We start from the raw sequence: 24,109 nt of genomic DNA, 5'->3' as shown, positions 1-24,109 counted from the left end.
TACCTCGTACCACAACTAGCATCTTCTCTCCCTGTTCCACTCCCAAACGGAACGAGGGAAAAATGACTGCCTATATGCCTCTGTACGAGCCCTAATCTCTCTTATCTTATCTTTGTGGTCTTTCCGCGAAATATAAGTAGGCGGCAGTAAAATTGTACTACAGTCAGCCTCAGATGCTGGTTCTCTAAATTTCCTCAGTAGCGATTCACGAAAAGAACTCCTCCTTTCCTCCAGAGACTCCCACCCGAGTTTCTGAAGCATTTCCGTAACACTCGCGTGATGATCAAACCTACCAGTAACAAATCTAGCAACCCGCCTCTGAAATGCTTGTATGTCCCTCAATCCGACCTGATATGGATCCCAAACGCTCGAGCAGTACTCAAGAATAGGTCGTTTTAGTGTTTTATAAGCTGTCTCCTTTACAGATGAACCACATCTTCCCAAAATACTACCAATGAACTGAAGACGACTATCCGCCTTCCTCACAACTGCCATTACATGCTTGTCCCACTTCATATCGCTCAGCAATGTTACGCCCAAATATTTAATCGACGTGACTGTGTCAAGAGCTACACTACTAATGGAGTTTTCAAACATTACGGGATTCTTTTCCCTAGTCATCTGCATTAATTTACATTTATCTATATTTAGAGTTAGCTGCCATTCTTTACACCAATCACAAATCCTGTCCAAGTCATCTTGTATCCTCCTACAGTCACTCAACGACGACACCTTCCCGTACACCACAGCATCATCAGCAAACAGCCGCACATTGCTATCCACCCTATCCAAAAGATCATTTATGTATATAGAAAACAACAGCGGACCTACCACACTTCCCTGGGGCACTCCAGATGATACCCTCACCTCCGATGAACACTCACCATCGAGGACTACTTACTGGGTTCTATTACTGAAGAAGACTTCGAGCCACTCACATATTTGGGAAACAATCCCATATGCATACTTCGAGACAGTCCGCTAGCCCGCAGCATCTGTGGCCTAGACAGGACTATCAAAAAATGGTTCAAATGACTCTAGCACTATGGGACTTAACATCTGAGGTCATCAGTCCCCTAGACTTAGAAATACGTAAACCTAACTAAGCTAAGGACATTACACACATCCATGCCCGAGGCAGGATTCGAACCGTAGCAGCCGCGTGGTTCTGGACTGGAGCGCCTAGAACCGCTCGGCCACAGCGGCCGGCCCCAGAACTATCCACCTCGCCAGTAGCTGACCCGCACATCGCGGCCTCCCAGGAATGCTACCCTCACAAAGTCGCGTCACCGTCGAGCCGAGTTGGGCACAGTTACTGCTGGCTACGTCTGATCCACACATCACACACAGTAACCCGCGAGTTCGATGCCCACCGCAAATATGACATGGGTACGAGACTACTGTAATAAACTATTAGGAAATACTTTAAGGATTCAACTGCTTTCAAGCTGCCCGCCACTACTGCTGCCCAGCTACCTCCACCAGAGAACCACGGCACACCTATACCTCCGTGCTCTCAGTTCGCGTGGTCAGACTGCATGTACCCTCTGAACAAATTCAGCCTTCTGAACATAGCTTTCGTTCCCAGTTCCATCGTCTTTTCGTGCTGAGATATAAACACAACCGCTCCGCCTTGTTGTGCAGATGAGAGCGTGGGCTACGCGACGCGGGCCCAGTACGAGTCCAACCTGGAGTGGCTGCGGCGCGCGGAGGAGCACCGGCTGGTGGTGGGGTCGCAGGCGCGCATCCTGTACGCCGACCGCGAGGCCCGCCGCCGCATCGCCGCCGCCCTCAACGACGCCGTCCGCAGCGGCGCCGTCAAGGTGGGTCAAGCAGCTGGCGCTCTCAATCACCTGGAGACCGCAGTCTGAGGCAGAGTGCGGCTCACACAGATCGTAAGGGCAGGAGGTCAAGCTACATTCACATCCATTCCTTGCAAACCACTGTGAAATGCATGGCAGAGGGTACTTACCCATGACCGGCTTGTTAGGGCTTACTCGTAAACCGTATACGTATAAAGCCGGGAGAAATAATTCCTTAAACACCTCTCTGCACGTTGTAAACTACTGCCCATTAAAATTGTTACACCAAGAAGAAATGCAGATGATAAACGGGTATTCGTTAGACAAATATATTATACTAGAACTGACATGTGATTACATTTTCACGCCATTTTGGTGCATAGATACTTAGAAATCAGTGCCCAGAACAACCACCTCTGGCCGTAATAACAACCTTGATACACCTGGGCATTGATTCAAACAGAGCTGGGATGGTGTGTACAGGTACAGCTGCCCATGAAGCTTCAACACGATACCACAGTTCATCAAGAGTAGTGACTAGCGTATTGTGACGAGCCAGTTGCTCGGCCACCATTGACCAGACGATTTAAATTGGTGAGAGATCTGGACAATGTGCTGGCCAGGGCAGCAGTCGAATATTTTCTGTATCCAGAAAGACCCGTACAGGACCTGCAATATGCGCTCGTGCATTATCCTGCTGAAATGTAGGGTTTCGCAGGGATCGAAAGAAGGGTAGAGCTACGGGTCGTAACACATCTGAAATGTAACGTCCACTGTTCAAAGTGCCGTCAATGCGAACAAGAGGTGACCGAGACGTGTAACCAATGGCACCACAAACCATCACGCCGGGTGATACGCCAGTATGGCGATGGCGATTGCACGCTTCATCGCGATGTCGCCAAACACGGATGCGACCATCATGATGCTGTAAACAGAACCTGGATTCAACCGAAAAAATGACGTTTTGCCATTCGTGAACCCACGTTCGTCGTCGAGTACATAATCGTAGGCGCTCGTGTCTGTGATGCAGCGTCAATGGTAACCGCAGCCATGGTCTCCGAGCTGATAGTCCATGCTGCTGCAAACGTCGTCGAACTCTTCGTGCTGATGGTTGTTGTCTTGCAAACGTCCCCATCTGATGGCTCAGGGATCGAGACGTGGCTGCACGATCCGTTACAGCCATGCGGTTAAGATGCCTGTCATCTCGACTGCTAGCGATGCGAGGCCGTTGGGATCCAGCACGGCGTTCCGTATTACCCTCCTGAACCCATCAACTCCATATTCTCCTAACAGTCATTCGATCTCGACCAACGCGAGCATCAATGTCGCGATACGATAAACCGCAATCGCGATAGGCTACAATCCGACCTTTATCAAAGTCGGAAACGTGATGGTACGCATTTCTCCGCCTTACACGAGGCACCACAACAACGTTTCACCAGGCAACGCCGGTCAACTGCTGTTTGTTTATGAGATATCGGTTGGAAACTTTCCTCATGTCAGCACGTTGTAGGTGTCGCCACCGGCGTCAACCTTGTGTGAATGGTCTGAAAAGCTAATCATTTGCATATCACAGCATCTTCTTCCTGTCGGTTAAATTTCGCGTCTGTAGCACGTCATTTTAATGGCCAGTAGTGTAATTACTCTTATCTTATCCTCGCCATCCCTACGGAAGCGATACGTGCAGCCTTCTAGAATATTTACATCTACATCATCGAGTGTTGTTCAATACGTAATGCCCCACATTTTTTTAAAAAAAAATCCATTTATATAATAGACAAACGTCCTTGTTGGTGAAACTTCCTGGCAGATTAAATCCGTGTGCCGGACCGAGACTCGAACTCGGTACCTTTGCCTTTCACGGGCAAGTTCTCTACCATCTGAGCTACCCAAGCACGACTCACGCCCCGTCTCACAGTTTTACTTTCGCCAGTACCTCGTCTCCTACTTTCCAAACTTCATAGAAGCTCTCCTGCGAACCTTGCAGAACTAGCACTCCTGGAAAAAAGAATATTGTGGAGCCTGGCGGAACTAACGCTGTTAAGACGGGCCGTGAGTCGTGCTTGGGTAGCTCAGATGGTAGAGCACTTGCCCGTGAAAGGCAAATGTCCCGAGTTCGAGTCTCGGTCCGGAACACAGTTTTAATCTGCCAGGAAGTTTCATATCAGCGCACACTCCGCTGCAGAGTGAAAATCTCATTGTGGTCCTTGTTGGTGCTTCACATTTGATGTTTGTTCTGTGCGCCGGTGAAGTTTCGAACCGTTCTGGCAGATGACGGAGCCGTAGTGCAGCGTGAAAAAGGCGTCTACATACGACTCGACGTTACAGGCAGCGTGCTGCTATCGAATTCTTGTGTGCAGTGTATGGCGATGCTGCAGTTGATAGGAGTACAGTTGGCCGATGGGTAAAGAAAGTTACAGTCTCAGGAACTGCTGATACATAGCTCCATGATCAGCCACGCTCGGGACGTCCTGTCATGTCATTGCCTCATCCACCCTACAGTCCAGACCTGACACCGACTTCCATCTCTTTGGGCCGCTCAAAGATTCTCTACGGATAACACACTTTGAAGATGACGAGAGTGTAGTCAGGCAGTGAAAACATGGTTACGCTGACAGGACAAGAGCTTTTACCAGCAGGTAATACATGCCCTTCCACAAAGTTGGCCTACGGCTATAGAACGTGATGGAGACTATGTAGAAAAAAAGGACATGGACAAGGCATGCTGATGTATATTGTCACCAAATTCTGACTCTTAACAATAAATATGTTCTGAGAAAAGAAATGGGGCAGTACTTATTGAACGACCCTCGTATATCTACATTATTACTTTGCAGTTCACACGTAAGTGCCCGGTAGTGGGTTCATCGAACCACCTTCAGACTATTTCTCTACCGCTCCATTGTCTAACAGTGGGTGGAAAAAAATGAACATTTAAATCTTTCCCTATAAGCTCTGGTTTTTCTTATTTTATTACGATGATCATTTCTCCCTATGTAGGGCAGCGTCAATAAAATGTTTTCGCATTCATAGGATTGAGTTTGTGATTGGAATTTCTTGAAAAGACCTTGCCTGAAGCAGAACGTGAAAGACTCGCTTATCATATTCGTGACATTCTCTTCCCTATTTCGCGATAATACAAAAGAGGCTGTCTTTCTTTGGACTTTTCTGATATCCTCCGTAAATCCTATCTGGGAAGGATCCAATATCGCATAGCAATACTCAAGCAGGCCGGACAAGCGTAGTGTACGCATCGTTAGTAGATCTGTTGCATCTTCTAAGTGTCTTACCAATAAAGCAAGTTTCGTTCCCCACAACATTGTGTGTGTAAAATCTTATAAGACTTAACTGCAAAGGTCATCAGTCCCTAAGCTTACACACGACTTAACCTAAATTATCCTAAGGACAAACACACACACACATGCCCGAGGGAGGACTCGACCCTCCGCCGGGATCAGCCGCACAGCCCATGACTGAAGCGCCCTAGACCGCTCGGCTATTCCCGCGCGGCCCCACAACTTTATCTGTGTAATCTTCCAATTTAATTTTTTCAGAACGGTAATTCCTAGGTATTTAGATTAATAGACAGCCTTTAGATTTGTGTGATTTATCATACAACGGATCCTTTTAGTACTCATGTGGAGACCTCACACTTTTCATTATTTGGGGTAATATGCTAGTTTTCGCAACATACAGATATCTTGTCTAATTCATTTTGTAGTTGGTTTTGCTGTTCTGGTGATTTCACTAGGCGGTAAATCATAGCATCAAATAAAAACAATCTAAGATGGCTCTCAGTTTATCCTTTAAACCGTTTATGTAGATTACGAACAGTAGAAGGCCCGTAACGCTTCCTTGGGGGAAGCCATATATAATTTCTGTTCTACATGATGACTTTCCATCGAAAACTACATAAAGTGACCTTCTATAGTCTTCAGTAAATCAAAGAATGACAAATACACTGTCATTTTTTAGTTAGAGTCGATTTTTTTAAGTCAGTACATACGCCCTATTCTAAAAAATATGTTACAAATCACTACAGCAGGAAGGAAAGGGGGGGAGCATGTTTAGAAACGTCCTGAAAAGCTTGTAAGGATGTTGACCGTAGGTGGTACTGAGAAATAGCTGTCTAGGAAAAAATTGTATACGTGCACCGCTTTCCAGTTAATTAGCGTTTAAGTTAGCTAATTAGGCCGTCGCACGTGCTAATTCATGTGGCCTGGCAGAGATGGTGTCACCAAACTTTTTTTTTCATTTGATTTCCTAAAATGGAACAAAAGAACGATACAAAAATTTTGCATCACTGTAAGTTTAAACGCAGCCAAAACCTCTCAGACAAACAGAAGCTAAACGATGTCAATGCTATGCGTGAAGCGTTCAGTGAATTCGAAAGTAAAATTCTATCTACCGACTTGACAGAAAATCCTAGGAAGTTCTGGTCTTACGTTAAATCAGTAAGTGGATCGAAACAGCATATCCAGACACTCTGGGATGATGGCATTGAAACAGAGGATGACACGCGTAAAGCTGAAATACTAAACACCTTTTTTCCAAAGCTGTTTCACAGAGGAAGACCGCACTGCAGTTCCTTCTCTAACTCCTCGCACGAACGAAAAAATGGCTGACATCGAAATAAGTGTCCAAGGAATAGAAAAGCAACTGAAATCACTCGACAGAAGAAAGTCCACCGGACCTGACGGGATACCAATTCGATTTTACACAGAGTACGTGGAACAACTTGCCCCCCTTCTAACAGCCGTGTACCGCAAGTCTCTAGAGGACCGGAAGGTTCCAAATGATTGGAAAAGACCACAGGTAGTCCCAGTTTTCAAGAAGGGTCGTCGAGCAGATGCGCAAAACTATAGGCCTATATCTCTGACATCGATCTGTTGTAGAATTTTAGAACATGTTTTTTGCTCGCGTATCATGTCATTTCCGGAAACCCAGAATCTACTCTGTAGGAATCAACATGGGTTCCGGAAACAGCGATCGTGTGAGACCCAACTCGCTTTATTTGTTCATGAGACCCAGAAAATATTAGATACAGGCTCCGAGGTAGATGCCATTTTCCTTGACTTCCGGAAGGCGTTCGATACAGTTCCGCAATGTCGCCTGATAAACAAATTAAGAGCTTACGGAATATCACACCAGCTGTGTGGCTGGATTGAAGAGTTTTTAGTAAACAGAACACAGCATGTTGTTCTCAATGGAGAGACGTCTACAGATGTTAAAGTAACCTCTGGCGTGCCACAGGGGAGTGTTACGGGACCATTGCTTTTCACAATATATATAAATGACCTAGTACATAGTGTTCCATGCGGCTTTTCGCGGGTGATGCTGTAGTATACAGAGAAGTTGCACCATTAGAAAATTGCAGCGAAATGCAGGAAGATCTGCAGCGGATAGGCACTTGGTGCAGGGAGTGGCAACTGACCCTTAACATAGACAAATGTAATGTATTGCGAATACATAGAAAGAAGGATCCTTTATTGTATGATTATATGATAGCGGAACAAACACTGGTAGCAGTTACTTCTGTAAAATATCTGGGAATATGCGTACGGAACGATTTGAAGTGGAATTATCATATAAAATTAATTGTTGGTAAGGCGGGTGCCAGGTTGAGATTCATTGGGAGAGTCCTTAGAAAATGTAGTCCATCAACAAAGGAGGTGGCTTAGGAAACGTTCGTTCGGCCTATATTTGAGTATTGCTCATCAGTGTGGGATCCGTACCAGGTCGGGTTGACAGAGGAGATAGAGAGGATCCAAAGAAGAGCGGCGCGTTTCGTTACAGAGTTATTTGGTAAGCGTGATAGCGTTACGGAGATGTTTAGCAAACTCAAGTGGCAGACTCTGCAAGAGAGGCGCTCTGCATCGCGGTGTAGCTTGCTGTCCAGGTTTCGAGAGGGTGTGTTTCTGGATGAAGTATCGAATATATTGCTTCCCCCTACTTATACCTCCCGAGGAGATCACGAATGTAAAATTAGAGAGATTCGAGCGCGCACGGAGGCTTTCCGGCAGTCGTTCTTCCCGCGAACCATACGCGAGTGGAACAGGAAAGGGAGGTAATGACAGTGGCACGTAAAGTGTCCTCCGCCACACACGGTTGGGTGGCTTGCGGAGTATAAATGTAGATGTAAATATAGATGTAGGATCAAACCCAAGCCATGGGCTGAGCAGTCTCATGCGCTGTCATCTATGCTATGAGAACAACTGACACTAACTGTATCTCGCGGGCGGCTTGAATTTTGCGAGTGCAACGGCTTGATTGGCTGACTTCAATGCTAATTAACTCGCAAACGGCGCAACTTGTGGAATTTATTTCTTAACAATTATTTGTCAGCACGACTTATCCCTGGAACACCTTATAAGCTTCTCAAACTGGTTCCGATCATCCTGTATAAACAATATTATTCGCCCTCAACCGATATCGTATTCGGAAGTATAGCTTTCTGTCCGAACGGAGCATTGCTGTCACAATGTATACCAAAAAGGAGAGGAAGCCTCACGACTGTATGTGTTGGACTGTGATTATATTATGAGTTTCACAAGTTTCTTACCGGATCGCGGAACGCTGGCATATTATCTAATACTGGATGGGGTCCCGTACGCTGCGCTATACAAAGCAGACGTAACATCAGAAGCTGCCCAGGGTATCCGCGCGCTCTAAGGCGCCTTGCCACGGTCCACGCGGCTCCCCCCGTCCGATGTTCCAGTCCTCCCTCGGGCATGGGTGTGTGTGTTGTCCTTAGCGTAAGTTAGTTTAAGTTAGATTAAGCAGTGTGTAATTTAGGGACCGATGACCTCAGCAGTTTTGTCTTATAAGATCTTACCACAATTTTTTTTAACATCAGAAGTACCTGTCTGAATAACAAAAACATAAAATAAACACGGTACACTGGACATTAGTCTCAGTAGCCTATACAGTGTGAACCCAACTCAATCGACAAAATTTCAGAGTATTTTCAAGGATATTTTGTGAATATTTTGGTAACAGAGACTCATAATCTCCGGTGGTTCGTTACTGAGTAATTGCGTTTAGTTTGATTTCTTATCTTCATTTATCTTAATGGGCTCAGAATGTCAGCATAACAGTGTGTTGGATTGGGGCGTAAGTTCGTAGCGTTTTTCCGTAAGTTTAATAAACACTGCAAGTATACATAATGGAATTTAGTTATCAATAATATATTCTCCTTCACTGTTTACTGCAGTCTGCCATAACTGACTTTTCGATGCCGTGGCTGTAGAAATCACATGATTTTGAGGTGAAGTATTCATCGAGCAATGTTTGGAGCGAATTTTCGTCTGGAAAGGAGGTTTCTTGAAGGTTGTTGAATAGAGAGCGGAAAAAGTGAAAATCTGACGGCGCAAGATCAGGTGAGTAATGTGGGTTCAGAATGACTTCACAACCTAACTACTGTATAGTGTTTTTGTCAGTCTAGCAGAATGACGGCGAGCGTTATCGTGGAGTAGCGTCACTTCACGCAGTCTTCCTAGTCCTTGTTCTTGGACTGTGTCTGAAAGGCGTCTCCGTTTTTGACAATAGGTGTCAGCAGTGGTGGTTACAGCTCGGGAAAGCAATTCGTAATACAATCAGATGCATAACATTATCTTTTTTGGATGCGCGCAACTCTTTGTACAGGGAGTTGCTGCTTTGTTTGGACTCACCCATTCCTTTCTTTTCTTTTGTTAGCATAAAAACAAGTAATGATACAGAATAGGAGTAGTCAGTGTTGTTCATGAGGCAATTGATTACGAGCAAGCAGAGATGCATCTATAGCCAACCGAAGATTTTTGTGATTTTGGCTTAGAACATGCAGTAGGACCCTTCATGTACACCCGATTTTTGAACCCTCCCCATTTCATATAAGTGTCGCACGGTGGTGGAATGATCACACTTCATGCCATTTGCCAGCTCTCAAGTACACTGACGTAGATCACTGTGGGTTAATGCGTTTAAACGATCTTCATCAAACACCGAAGATCTTCCTGAACGTGGAGTGTCACTAATGTCAAAACGATGCTCCTTAAAAGAAAATATCATGTCTTGTCGTGCACTGTCCAATGGCATTAAACCAAGAACGGCACAAATGTTTCCGCCTGCGTCTGCTGTAGTCACCCATTTATTGAACTCAAGCAGAAGAATATGTCGGAAAAGTTCCGATTTCACCACTTGGAAATCTATTTTCTAGCGTCCACAGCTCCAGTAACCATCTCCAAATGACAAAATGATAATATGTAAACTCAGAAAGCAACAGTGAACTACAAAGGAAAAATTACAAACGATAAATAAAAGCATTGCAACAGGAATACCAGCATACCAAACAAAAACGGTACGAACTTTGGAACCGACGTAATAATATCTTGATTGGTACATGTTGTTCGTTTCGAAACTTGTTCCGTTCACTCACGGTACGTCTACACCTATACTGAGCAAGTCACCTTTCGGTGTTTGGTTGGGGGTATTTCGTTTACTAGTGTCCTTCCCCCTTTTTCCTGTTCAAGTCGCTTGCGGGAAGAACGATCACTAGTATGCCTCCGTGTGAGCTAGAATCTAATTTTATCTTCATGGTCTTTGCACGAGATGTACATACACTACTGACCATTAAAATCGCTACACCAAGAAGAAATGCAAATGATAAACAGTAGACAAATATATTATACTAGTACTGACATGTGATTACATTTTCATGCCATTTGGGTGCATAGATCCTGAGAAATCAGTACCCAAAAAACCACCTCTGGCTGCAAGAACGGCCTTCATACGCCTGGGCATTGACTCAAACAGAGCTTGGATGGTGTGTACAGGTACAGCTGCCCATGAAGCTTCAACACGATACCCCAGTTCATCAAGAGTAGTGACTGGCGTATTGTGACGAGCCAGTTGCTCGGCCACCATTGACCAGACGATTTAAATTGGTGAGAGATCTGGAGAATGTGCTGGCCAGGGCAGCAGTCGAATATTTTCTGTATCCAGAAAGACCCGTACAGGACCTGCAACATGCGGTCGTGCATTATCCTGCTGAAATGTAGGGTTTCGCAGGGATCGAATGAAGGGTAGAACTACGGGTCGTAACACATCTGAAATGCAACGTCCACTGTTCAAAGTGCCGTCAATGCGAACAAGAGGTGACCGAGACGTGTAACCAATGGCACCACAAACCATCACGCCGGGTGATACGCCAGTATGGCGATGGCGAATACACGCTTCATCGCGATGTCGCCAAACACGGATGCGACCATCATTATGCTGTAAACAGAACCTGGATTCAACCGAAAAAATGACGTTTTGCCATTCGTGCACCCAGGTTCGTCGTCGAGTATATCATCGTAGGCGCTCCTGTCTGTGATGCAGCGTCAATGGTAACCGCAGCCATGGTCTCCGAGCTGATAGTCCATGCTGCTGCAAACGTCGTCGAACTGTTCGTGCAGATGGTTGTTGTCTTGCAAACGTCCGCATCTATTGACTCAGGGATCGAGACGTAGCTGCACGATCCGTTACAGCCATGCGGATAAGATGCCTGTTATCTCGGCTGCTAGTGATACGAGGCCGTTGGGATCCAGCACGGCGTTCCGTATTACCTTCCTGAACCCCCCGATGCCATATTCTTCTAACAGTCATTGGATCTCGACCAACGCGAGCAGCGATGTCGCGATACGATAAACCGCAATTGCGATAGGCTACAATCCGACCTTTATCAAAGTCGGAAACGTGATGGTACGCATTTCTCCTCCTTACACGCGGCATCACAACAACGTTTCACCAGGCAACGCCGGTCAACTGCTGTTTGTTTATGAGATATCGGTTGGAAACTTTCCTCATGTCTGTTTATGAGATATCGGTTGGAAACTTTCCTCATGTCAGCACGTTGTAGGTGTCGCCACCGGCGCCAACCTTGTGTGAATGCTCTGAAAAGCTAATCATTTGCATATCACAGCATCTTCTTCCTGTCGGTTAAATTTCGAGTGTCTAGCGCGTCATATTCGTGGTGTAGCAATTTTAATGGCCAGTAGTGTAAAACCGAACATCATTCAGTGCTAGTCCATTGTGTATTTTATATCCTTAGGGAATATAAAATGCATTTGATAAGTAATAAAAATTAGTTTACGGCGTAATTTCTTCGCTTTTATGTAACCGAAGCGATTGGTTTTGACGCAAGTACGATTTACATGTACACACATTGAAGTCTTAACTTCGCATCTGTAGCAGGTCATCTTCGTGGTGCAGCAATTTTAATGACCAGTAGTGTAGGAGGAAACAATATATTGGTTTGCTCTTATAGGGAGATACTGTCTCGGAAGTTTAACAGTAGACCATATCGTGATGCACAACTTCTCTCTTGCGGCGTCTGACACTGGAGTTGGCTGGACATCTCTGTGATGCTTTCTGCTTTACTAAATTAACCCGTAACCAAACGTGCTCTTCTTTGAACCTTCTTTATTTCCTCTTTTAATCCTGTTTGGTCCGGATCGTAGCGAGTAACTTTGCAAGTACTTGTCGAACAAGTGTTTTGTAAGCTACTGCCTTTTTTGATGGACTACAGTTGCGACGGACTCTTCCAATGAATCTGTCTGGCATTTGCCATACCCGCTATTAATTTTACATGGTCTATCCGCGTTAAATCGCTCCGTACGTATGCTTCTAGATATTTTGGGGAAGTGACTGCTACCAGTGATTGTTCTGCAACAGTGTAATCATAGAGTAAATGATATTTCTGTCTATGAATTAGCAACACGTTATATTTATGTTGAGGGTCAGTTGCCACTCCTTGCATCCAAGTCGATCCTCTGCAGGTCTTTCTACAATTTCCCAGCGTAGCGACTTCTCTGCATACAACAGCGTCATCTGCGAAAAGTTTATACATATTATGAAAAATGACGGTCCTATATCATTCCCTTGGGGTACGCCTGGAATTAATTTTACTTCTGGAGACTTATTTCAGAGTAATATACTTTGTCCTCTCCGCTAGACCCTTCGATCCAGTCTGGTATTCCGTACGCTCGTATTTGACAACAGTTAAGTCCACTTATCTCATCGCCCTCCAGAATATGTTCAGTATTGTTCAGTTCTGCCTTGGATTTGTTTCCCGGTATAGTTAGTTGTACGTTAACAGTGATACACAGCGTCATGGTTATTGAGCAGGGTTAGCCGATATGGACCTGGTGTAAGGGTTCAGTGAATGCAGTGACAGGGCAGCACAACTATGCTATATTGAGCTGCTTTCGTACCGGGGGAAACTCGTTTCAGTAGATTTCCATCTGTATATAGGCGCAGAGCCTACCCCACGTCGTGTGTTGAACGTTTGGGTGGTTGCAGATTACAAGCTCTGTCACTGTTATCAATGTATTTTCGGAGGCACGAAGGATACTGGCGTAACAAAACAAACAAATCACTTATATTACTACTTTGTAGCAAGCCATCGGAGACCACTGGTCCCATATGGCAAAACCCTGAAATCAGTGAACAACCTCTGAAATTTTGTCGTTCGAGTTCGGATTTACTCAGTAGATATACACACTTATGCAAGCGGACTGCATAAGAAAACAGGAAACCAATATAAGCTTATGATGAAAGAATATTATGCTGTAGCTGTGAAAAAAGGGACGTGTAATTTTATGACTGTCTTACAAACGGTAAAACAAACATGTAATGAAAAGAAATGCATTTAACACCAGACCTGTAAGTTCCAACTAGAAACCAAAATGCCTGTTACTGCTAGTAATTAAGAGTTAAGATCGTTATTACGCTCTTTGCTATTATTGATTTTGTAATACAGCTTTTAGGAAAATTGAAATTGCACGTGTCATTGAACGTTAAAAGTAAATCTCTCGTATCAGTTTTTCAGGCACTTTTTAGCAATACGTCCCTTTAATAGCGCTTGAATATCGGTATTTTATTTAAATAAATATAATTATCTAATGATGCAATTCTCCACACTGCAATTTTGCATGTTTGCTGTGGAAGCATTGATCAATCAAACATTCTTAGTGAAGATGTAATTGCTGGAACAGTGTTACACATCAACAGTGGAATTAGACACGCTCATTTTTGTACGCTGTAGGTAGCAGGTACGCGGCTAGGAATTTGGTTCTTGTTAATTACCAAAAATGCACCTAATCGTGAAATTATTTACTGCGTATTCAAAACTTTAATGTTGTCTAAGGCATAAATCCCATAAACATGATTTTTTACTAATCTGTCTGGGTAGCGAGTAGCTGATTGTCGGCGTCAGTGATATGTGACCGTCTTCACGGTTACAAAAACACAATAACATTTCACACTTACTTAAATGTATACTGTATTGCGCCATTTCATTGGTGTAGGGTATATGTTAACGGATTCGCACAAATTAGAACTATAACGCACAGGTACACCAGCCGGATACCTACCAGTGGATATTAATATGCATTGTGCTCATCCTCCGCTTTATGAATGATTAAACTCCGCTGCGAACACATTCAGTGAGGTGTCTGATTTCTGTGGAGGAATGGCAGCCCATTTTTCCTCAAGACCCGAAAACAGAGAAGGCAGTGATGTTGGACGCTGTGGTCAGGACGAAGAAGACGTCTTAACTCATTCCTATGGTATTTAGAGTTGGGACGCTGGGCAGACCAGTCCATTTCAGGGATATTATTGACATGAAATCTTTGCTTCAAGACGTTACTTTATGACAGAGTGTACTGTCATGCTGATTCAAACAATCGCTGTCAGTGATTAAATAATAAAAACTGCGCCATTTGCTTGTTTTTTACTGCTCAGCACAACGCTTTTCGAGAATGTATTCTCATTTTCAAATGTATTTGTGCATTTCCTTATATGAATATGTTTGATTTTTGCACGTGTGATTCTCTGCCTCTCTTGCGTCTTCTCTAAGTTAGACTTCAATGTGTGTACATGTAAATCGTACTTGCGTCAAAACCAATCGCTTCGGTTACATAAAAGCGAAGAAATTACGCCGTAAACTAATTTTTATTACTTATCAAATGCATTTTATATTCCCTAAGGATATAAAATACACAATGGACTAGCACTGAATGATGTTCGGTTTTACACTACTGGCCATTAAAATTGCTACACCACGAATATGACGCGCTAGACACTCGAAATTTAACCGACAGGAAGAAGATGCTGTGATATGCAAATAATTAGCTTTTCAGACCATTCACACAAGGTTGGCGCCGTTGGCGACACCTACAACGTGCTGACAGGAGGAAAGTTTCGAACCGATTTCTCACACACAGACAGCAGTTGACCGGCGTTGCCTTGTGAAACGTTGTTGTGATCCTCGTGTAAGGAGGAGAAATGCGTACCATCACGTTTCCGACTTTGATAAAGGTCGGATTGTAGCCTATCGCGATTGCGGTTTATCGTATCGCAACATTGCTGATCGCGTTGGTCGAGATCTAATGACTGTTAGGAGAATATGGAATTGATGGGTTCAGGAGGGTAATACGAAACGCCGTGCTGGATCCCAACGGCCTCGTATCACTAGCAGTCGAGATGACAGGCATCTTATCCGCATGGCTGTAACGGATCGTGCAGCCACGTCTCGATCCCTGAGTCAACAGATGGGGACATTTGCAAGACAACAACCATCAGCACGAACAGTTCGATGACGTTTGCAGCAGCATGGACTATGTGATTTGAGACTTTCTCGGCGTATTCCATTCGTGAAATCTTCTCGGGTGATCAGCCGAGTAAAGGCGTCGTCTTCTCGCAACGTTTCGAAGGGTTTCGTACCCATCATCTTCAAGCGAAGTGTCGAGATGCTGCTCTCTCTCATCTTTTGCTTTCCCCTCTTTGGGGAAGTGTGAGGGGGAGTCTGTAGCCTTTAGGCTTTTACTCCCCTGTGAAAATGTGTGTGTGATTTTTCTGTAGTTTTTGGTGTCTGTGATTTGTGATGATTGTTGTGAGTGTGTCTGGTACTTGCCTGAGGTGGGCGAGAAGTTTGTTGTTATATGGGAAGGAACAGGATGATGGATTTGGTGTAGGGATTTTCTCTTCGACTTAGTCGTCGAAGATCGTCATAGGGCGCTTGTGCTTATCGCGGGACATGTCATACCGACCTAGGGAGTGGATGAGTGCGTTTCTGGATCTGGAAGAACCCTCATAGAAGGCCCTTGCCAGCTCCTGGAAACGCTCTCTCAGGAGTGGGATTTCGGCTGCGGCGTGCAAGTCGTCTGTAGGGAATCCAAGAGGTAAGCGCAGAGCCCTTCTGAGGGCGCGGTTCTGCAGCCTCTGGAGTTTGTCCAGATGCTGCTTCGCCGCGTATCCCCAGACAGGGCACGCATACTCCATTACTGGCCGGATCAGGGCCTGATACACATTTAATGCTAGTGGGCAGGGAAGGGAGCTTGTTGAGTTCAGGATAGGATATAGGATGGACATTCTGGCGCAGGCCTTCCTGTGGACCTCGTCTATGTGGGGTTTCCACGTAAGACGAGAGTCCAAGGTTACGCCAAGGTACTTGGCGGTTCTGCGCCAGGGGAGTTGGGTTCCATTTAGGTGAAGGTGGAGGGGGGGACGTTGAGGAGGATCGCGCCTTCCGAGCCTGCGGGTAATCAGCATTGCCTGCGTCTTCTCAGAGTTAATGGTGATGCGCCAGCGACGGGCCCAAGTTTCTGTGTTATCTAAAACCTTTTGTAGCCTACGGATAACCAGGTCCTTGTTCGCGTTTCTCGTGTAGAAAGCTGTATCGTCAGCGTACTGTGCGGTGTGTACCAGGGGGGCCGTTGGTGTGTCCGCAGTGTACAAACTGTACAATACGGGCCCCAGGACCGATCCCTGTGGCACCCCAGCACGAATACGCCTTCTGGTGGAGGTGGCAGTTTCTACTTTGACGGAGAAAGTCCTATTCGTGAGGTAGCTCTTGATCAGCTGAACTATGCTCCCGGGAAACCCTTGTGTGTACAACTTGTAGAGTAGCCCTCTATGCCATACTGAATCAAAGGCTTTGGCTACGTCCAGTAGCACTATCCCGCAGTAGCCTCTGTGGTTGAAGCCCTCTGTTGCTGCTTCAACCATTCTCATGACCTGTTGTGGGGCAGAGTGGTTCTGTCGGAAGCCAAATTGGAAATCCGGCAGAATTTGCTCTCTGGTAATATGTTCTTGTATGGGTCTTAGCAGGAGGCGCTCATAGATCTTGCTGAGAGTTGGCAAGAGGCTAATCGGCCTGTAGTGCTGCGGGAATAGAGGGTCTTTCCCTGGTTTGTGTATCGCGACCACCTCCGCATGTTTCCAGCAAGCTGGGAAAACATTGGATCGAGTAATCTCGTTGAGGACGTTCGCGAGGTGTGTGATCGCCGTGGGTGGGAGTTTTTTGACTAACTGATTTGTGACACTGTCGTGCCCTGGCGCCTTTTTTGTGGGGAGAGACCTGATTACTCTTGCCACGTCCTCTGGGGCAAAAAGTATGGGTTCGTCCTCTGGGTCCTCCTCGGCATTGAGGAAGACAGCCAGTTGACGACGGACCACTCTTTCATGCTCGTCATCCTGGGGTTCTGCCGCTTGGAACTACTTCTCGAAGGAGTCGGCGAGGGCGTTGGCCTTTCCAGCATGGCTGTAGACCAGTCCCCGCTCGCCATGCAGTGGCGGCATCCTAGCGCGTCGTTTTGTAAACTGTTTTGTCGCTTGCCATAGTGTGTGGTCGTCTACTTTGAGAGCTGTGAGGCGGTTTTGCCATTGCTGGTTTCTGTGCTCATTGAGCGCTACCTTCAGTTCTCTCTGTAGACGATTGAGCAGCCTCCTGGTGGCCTGATTTCTAGTGATCTTCCACTCTTTTGCTACTCTGTTCTTATGTCGAATTTGAGCTAGCAAGTGTTCCGGGAGCTGTATTTGCGGTGGTGGGCCATCCCTTCGTGGAGGGGTGGCTTCTTCCGCTGCCTGTAAGATGCTGCCTGTTAGGTCTTGTAGCGCTTGTTCTACTGTTTCGGCAGTAGGTGGCGGAGCGCGAGCGATATCAGAGGCGACAGTTTCTTGGTATCGCTCCCAGTCTGTACGTTTGTACGACGTTTGGTACCGTGGGAGTGCTACCCATTCTCCCACATCGACCTCCAGAATCACTGGGTTGTGGTCGGAGGACATTCTGTTGATTGTCCTTGCGGTCACAAACCCTGCGATCCGCCTAGTGAGAGCTATGTCTAACACATCGGGCCTGCTTCCGTTTTTCGGAAAATGTGTGGGCTCGACTGGACCCCATGTTTCGAAGTGGTGGGTGCGCGCTAGTTGTTGCAGTTTGGCGCCTGCTCTGGAGGTTACTCTAGAATTCCAGTCAGGGTGTTTGGCATTGAAGTCTCCCCCTATTACGAGTTTGCCTTCAATTTGCCCTAGAGCAGCTATGTCTCCCTCATCTATCTGGTCATGTGGGGGTCGGTAGACTGCAACAATTGTTAGGGGTCCAGTGGCAGTGGTTACTTCCACCGCCACTGCTTCAATTTTGTTGGTAGCTGGTAAGAATACCTGGTGGTGGGGGATCCCTCTTTTTATGTATATGGCCACTCCTCCACCTTGGGTTGGCCTGTCTTTGCGATAGCTAACATAGTTGGGGACTGTCGCTTTTATTCCCGGTTTTAGGTGGGTTTCCCCCATCATGCATATGTCGATGGAGAACTCCTTCATGAGTTCTCTGAACTCGACCTCTTGATTAACAATGCCGTCTGCATTAAAGACGCACATTGTCAGGCCTTGGATGTTTGGTCGTCTATCCATGATGGGGTTTTGATACTACTGAGGAAGTCGCAGAGGGGAGCGACTGCTGGACTGTTGCCTGAAGGGCAGCGAGGATCTGTGTGTTCTGCTTTTGGGCTTCCCTGAATTCCTTCATCATTTCCATGACGAGGTTCATGGTCTGCACCATTACACCTAACAACTGATCCATGGGGGGGAAGTGTGTCTGGGGTTTCCTAGGCCCCTCTCCGTCAAGGTGGACCTGGTCGTTGTTGCTGTGTATTTCCCGGTGTTGTTCTTGTGTTGGTGTCTGATGTTGTGGTGGTTGGGCAATGCTTTCGTGGTTCCTCGGGGGAGAAACCACTTCCGCATATGTTGCCCTTGGTGTGTCTGGCCTTGGTTTTACCCAGGCCTTGTTGCGCGGTCCTATAAAGGCTCCTGGACCAGTGACTGATCCCGGGCGCCGACCAATCAGGTACCTGCGGAATCGGCCGCCGCGCCAGTGGTGGGGGGTTCGCGGCGCGGACCGGGCGTCGAGTCCCTGCCGGTTCCTACTACGTCTTTGACCGCTACCGTCTTCGTGCCGGAGCGTTCTCTCCTAATTTTAGTTATTGCGGGATTCCAAGCTGTACTAAGTTGGAAACCAGTGTCTCGATTGATCAGGTTGCTGTTCAACCGAATTTCTACAGCCTCTTTGAAGAGAACGCTCCGGCACGAAGACGGTAGCGGTCAAAGACGTAGTAGAAACCGGCAGGGACTCGACGCCCGGTCCGCGCCGCGAACCCCCCACCACTGGCGCGGCGGCCGATTCCGCAGGTACCTGATTGGTCGGCGCCCGGGATCAGTCACTGGTCCAGGAGCCTTTATAGGACCGCGCAACACAGCATCTCGACACTTCGCTTGAAGATGATGGGTACGAAACCCTTCGAAACGTTGCGAGAAGACGACGCCTTTACTCGGCTGATCACCCGAGAAGATTTCACGAAGGGAAGCATGGACTATCATCTCAGAGACCATGGCTGCCGTTACCCTTGACGGTGAATCACAGACAGGAGCGCCTGCGAGGGTGTACTCAACGACGAACCTGGGTGCACGAATGGCAAAACGTAATTTCTTCGGATGAATCCAGGTTCTGTTTACAGCATCATGGCGGTAGCATCCGTGTTTGGCGACATCGCGGTGAACGCATATTGGAAGCGTGAATTCGTCATCGCCTTACTGGCGTATCACCCGGCGTGATGGTATGGGGTGCCATTGGTTACACGTCTCGGTCAATTGAAAACGTCTGGTCAATGGTGGCCAAGCAACTGGCTCGTCACAATACGCCAGTCACTACTCTTGCTGAACTGTGATATCGTGTTGAAGCTGCATGGGCAGCTGTACCTGTACACGCCAAACAAGCTCTGTTTGACTCAATGCGCAGGCGTATGAAGGCCATTATTACGGCCAGAGGTGGTTGTTCTGGGTACTGATTTCTCAGGATCTATGCATACAAATTGGGTGAAAATATAATCAAAAAATGGTTCAAATGGCTCTGAGCACTATGGGACTTAACATCTGAGGTCATCAGTCCCCTAGAACTTTACTTAAACCTAACTAATCTAAGGACGTCACACACATCCATGCCCGAGGCAGGATTCAAACCTGCGGCCGTAGCGATCGCGCGGTTCCAGTCTGAAGCGCCTAGAACCGCTCGGCCACCGCGGTCGGCTAAATGTAATCACATGTCAGTTCTAGTATAATATATTTGTCCAATGAATACCCGTTTATCACCTGCATTTCTTCTTGGTGTAGCAATTTTAATGGCCAATAGTGTAATTATGTTCAAAACAAACAAAAAAAAGACAATGGGAAGTCATCGTATCCCATTCTCTCTCTCTTACACTTTCATTTGCGTTTCTTTCCCTACCAGTGCTACCAATACTGCAGGTAATCCTACCATTTACTACGCCATTTACGTAGTGTACCAAAACTACTGAACCGTAGTTTTCGCACAGAGCAACTTTAGTAACATGTAATAAACTTACACTTCGCCGTTGTACGGTAGAGCGGTCAAGATCCCACATCGCCACACAAACAGGAGACTCGCTTCTGGAGAGATACGGCCGCTCCCGGCCTGGAGGGCGGGAGCCGCCGTACCGGTCGTAAAGCAGTGCCACTGTTTGCAGTATCGATAATCGGTCGAGCACGGCGTTGCGCGCTATCGACACGGCAGGCGGCAGCAGGCGGGCAGCTGGGGAGAGGAGGGCCGTGCTGAGTGGCTGGCGGTGCCGCTATTATAAGTTCACACGGCCGCCACGCCGCCACTCGACATCGCAGCCTTAGCACCCCCTCCCCCTGTTAACCACCACTTAAGCCATCGAACGATTTGTCTCACCTGGCGGATACGCCTTCTGAAAACGTGAGGTTGTCATGTCTGAGGTTAGAGTCGTGTACTTCATTCGCGCGTCGCGTCGGTAAGCACCTGTCCGTCCGAGGTAATCTGTAGTCACTTCTTCCTCTGCTCAGCTGTCTTACCTTTTGGTGGAAACTGTGAGTTCATGTCTCAACGAGTCGCCTGAGCTTTGTCATGAGCCAGCCAACGTTTGACGTGGCGTGATTCGAGTTCTGTGACGTCACTTGCTGCTATTTCATGTTGAGGAGCAATTTCGTCAAGTGAAACACAAAATAAGTTCTGTGATATTTCATCGAAGTGTCACGTAAAGGAGAACCAATGCGAAGGAAGAATGCTCACTATGTCACAAAAGGAAAGCTTGAGACCCGCAGAAAGCAAGCACCATATTGTTACTTAGCGTGTTCAGTAGTATCCCACATTCTGTGAGTTTTTGTTATACCTTACACCCTATGAATATATGCTGCTAATAAGCACCAGCACGTTGAATGCGTCAAGGAACAATCGTTATTGGTACTATTTGTTGTAATGAAGTAACGGGAAACGTCAAATGGTGGTTAATGAATTTTCGCACTTAGTTATTATCGCGTTATAACTAGCGTGTTATCGGACTTTTAAGGCAGCTGCACACTGAAGATTCATGAAAAACGTGTTGTTCTTGTTAGGATTCGTTACACTAAAATATAAATTACAAATTTTCTGGTATTAAAGCCTATAGACGATTGTAAGATAAAATACAATGTCACTCAGAAGGAAGCTGCACTTTAGTGTACTAAATAAAGGCAACATATTACTGGAACAGAGGTTAGGTCGATATTGTGTTCGTGTCCTGTTGTATCTTTTTTTTTTTTTCATCTTCGCGTTTTCCAAAAGGTAATGAGATTTTCTTACGAAATTAATGGAAATAATTTCTGCAATACTTGATGCTACGTAAATATCTGTGCATTCTCTGCCAGGAGTGAGTTTGTTCGATATGGTCAACTTTTATAAGCTGATGTGCTTACTGACTGGACATGTATCTTCCCTTTTTGTCTTATTATATGTTCATGGATATTGAAGTGTTTATTTTTGCATACCACGCTCAGAATAACATGACTAGCATAGAGCCAAGGGAGAAATGTGAGTTTTAATAAAGCTGACGCAAGTATTTTACACTTTCCCATTTTCATATACAAACTGTGAGGCTCGCGAGCCTAATGATGATGGCAACTGCCGCTAGAGTTGTGTAAGGCAGCAGCTTGAATGAATGTTAATTTCGCACGTTACATGAGATTTTACATGTCGTAACAAGTAGATGAATATGTCACCTGACATACTTCGGTGGTAGGTAGCAGATTTACCTATCAAAACGTACAGTAGGTAATACCAAAAGGGATGACACTTAATTTGTCGGTATTAACACACCGAACCCAAATCTTGCATGTCAGTGAGCAAAAGGTGAAAAAAACTGCTGGAAGAAACGTTCTAGTTTGGGGGCAGATGCAAGTTGCGCCATCACAGTGCGCGTACGACGGAAGGCTTCTAACAGAGGTTGGTGACCCGCGGCGAGAGGGACAACAAACGTGCCAGGCGATACAGCGAGGGGAGCAGGTAGCAGCCCAGCGCTGCTTGCAACGTAGAAATTCTTTAGAAAACTGCGTTGGGGAATTTCCAGATAGAACAAACGGACCAGTGACACAGTTGATCACATGAAAGGCCCGTGGTAAACTCATGATGTACACGTTTAACTTTTAGATGTCGGGAGAGAGCACAAAATGTTCGAATGGCTGAAATAAACTCGGAAGGAGAAAAAGGGGCGATGTTTCGACGCAGTTTAAAGGTAGGCCCTTTACGATTTGCAGGGGTCTTTTCCGCAAGATAAAAGGAATGTTCCCATTGGTCTAAAAAAGCCGTGACGTGAAGCACAAAAGGACAGTTTGCTACGAAAGACACAGTGCTGAAAACTTCGGGGACTCCCTCTGAACCAACGTCAAGTGTAGAACATGGTTCATCACGCTCTGTACGACGCCAAAAGAGGAACTTTGTGTGAACATTGCGTTCACTTTGGCTGGCATTTAGTTAGAAATTAGCTGAAGAGTCGTTGAGCTCCGATAGTGGAGAAACGAAACAGCCACGTAGTTAATTGTTCTTGTGATAACTGAGAGGGCGTTGAAGTATACACGCTGCTCCATCTATGCACGTGTATCTCGCCGTATTTTCCAGACTAGGGATGAGTGCATGTTTTGTAGCTTAACGAGACACATAGGACATTTTCAGCTGATAAACTCAGTAAAGATTTTGATTAGCTTTTTATAGGATTTTCAGAGGGCGAGAGCAGCCACGCAACCGACAGCACGTCGCACCTAAAGGTAAATGCCACTGGGAAAGGCGTAAAATTGTTGGATCACCAGCTTGCGTCCACTGTGAACTCGAGCAACCTTGAGTAATCTTTTGCTCATCTTGTCACAAAAAACTAACCATCCTCTGTAGACTTGATTGTCATCCAAAATAGTACCGAACTTAGAACCAGAATCGGAAGATTTGTCGTAATATTGGCCAACTTCACTGTCTAGAAGTAAGAAAAATCTTGTAGAGAACCTTCTATTTAAATTTGATATTGTTGGGTTCAGTGTTATTTCTGCTAAACAGGACGTAATGCGTTATCTTGACAACTCTCCTAAAATTGTCATGTCACATCTATGTAAACCCATGTGCTTCTTTAACAGCAATATAGGAATAAAACAAATTTAGTACAGCTAAACACCAATGTGCTCTGTCATAGAATAAGGGTCCACTCCTAACCCCAAAAATTTATTCTAGCGACGCTAACGCTTTCACAGGGTGTTTTTGCTGATGTCTGACGAAAGTGAAAAGGTGTGGAGTGTCACAGTTGTAAGTGGGTAAGCGGAGCGCGCTAGGCGTGTTTTCAATGCAGAACCTTTCTTATGAATTTTATAAAGCTAGACATTTTTAAATATAAAATTTTAAAAATCTTTATATTTTAATATACAAAATTTTCACAATTTTATAGATAAAAGTATATAGCTTCATAAAATTTTTAAAATTTTGTATATAAAAATATATACCTTTACAAAACTCATAAAAAAGGTTGTGCATTGAAGACACTCCTAGTGCCCTCAACATACCCACTTACTACACGCTAGAAAGCGCTGAGAGCGCGATATCACGTCCCGTGAGCCGACGTAGCTGTGTGTCGTGGCGTTGGGTATCCCATCTGTGTATTCGCCAACGTTACCTACCTCGTCCC

The 24,109-nt window shown here is 45.8% G+C and overlaps 1 protein-coding gene across 1 annotated transcript in view; it reads left to right on the top strand.

Moving 5' to 3' along the window:
• LOC126088372 (urocanate hydratase-like) overlaps positions 1-24,109 on the top strand; it is a 398,618-nt gene that overhangs the window by 288,244 nt on the left and 86,265 nt on the right. Inside the window, exon 11 of the mRNA XM_049906510.1 lies at positions 1,645-1,823. Coding sequence (XP_049762467.1) covers positions 1,645-1,823 — 179 coding nt within the window. The remainder of the gene's footprint in view (positions 1-1,644; positions 1,824-24,109) is intronic.

The sequence above is a fragment of the Schistocerca cancellata genome, chromosome 6 (assembly GCF_023864275.1).
Source record: "Schistocerca cancellata isolate TAMUIC-IGC-003103 chromosome 6, iqSchCanc2.1, whole genome shotgun sequence".
Taxonomy (NCBI): Eukaryota; Metazoa; Arthropoda; class Insecta; order Orthoptera; family Acrididae; genus Schistocerca; species Schistocerca cancellata.
This window is presented reverse-complemented; position numbering and strand designations above follow the sequence as displayed.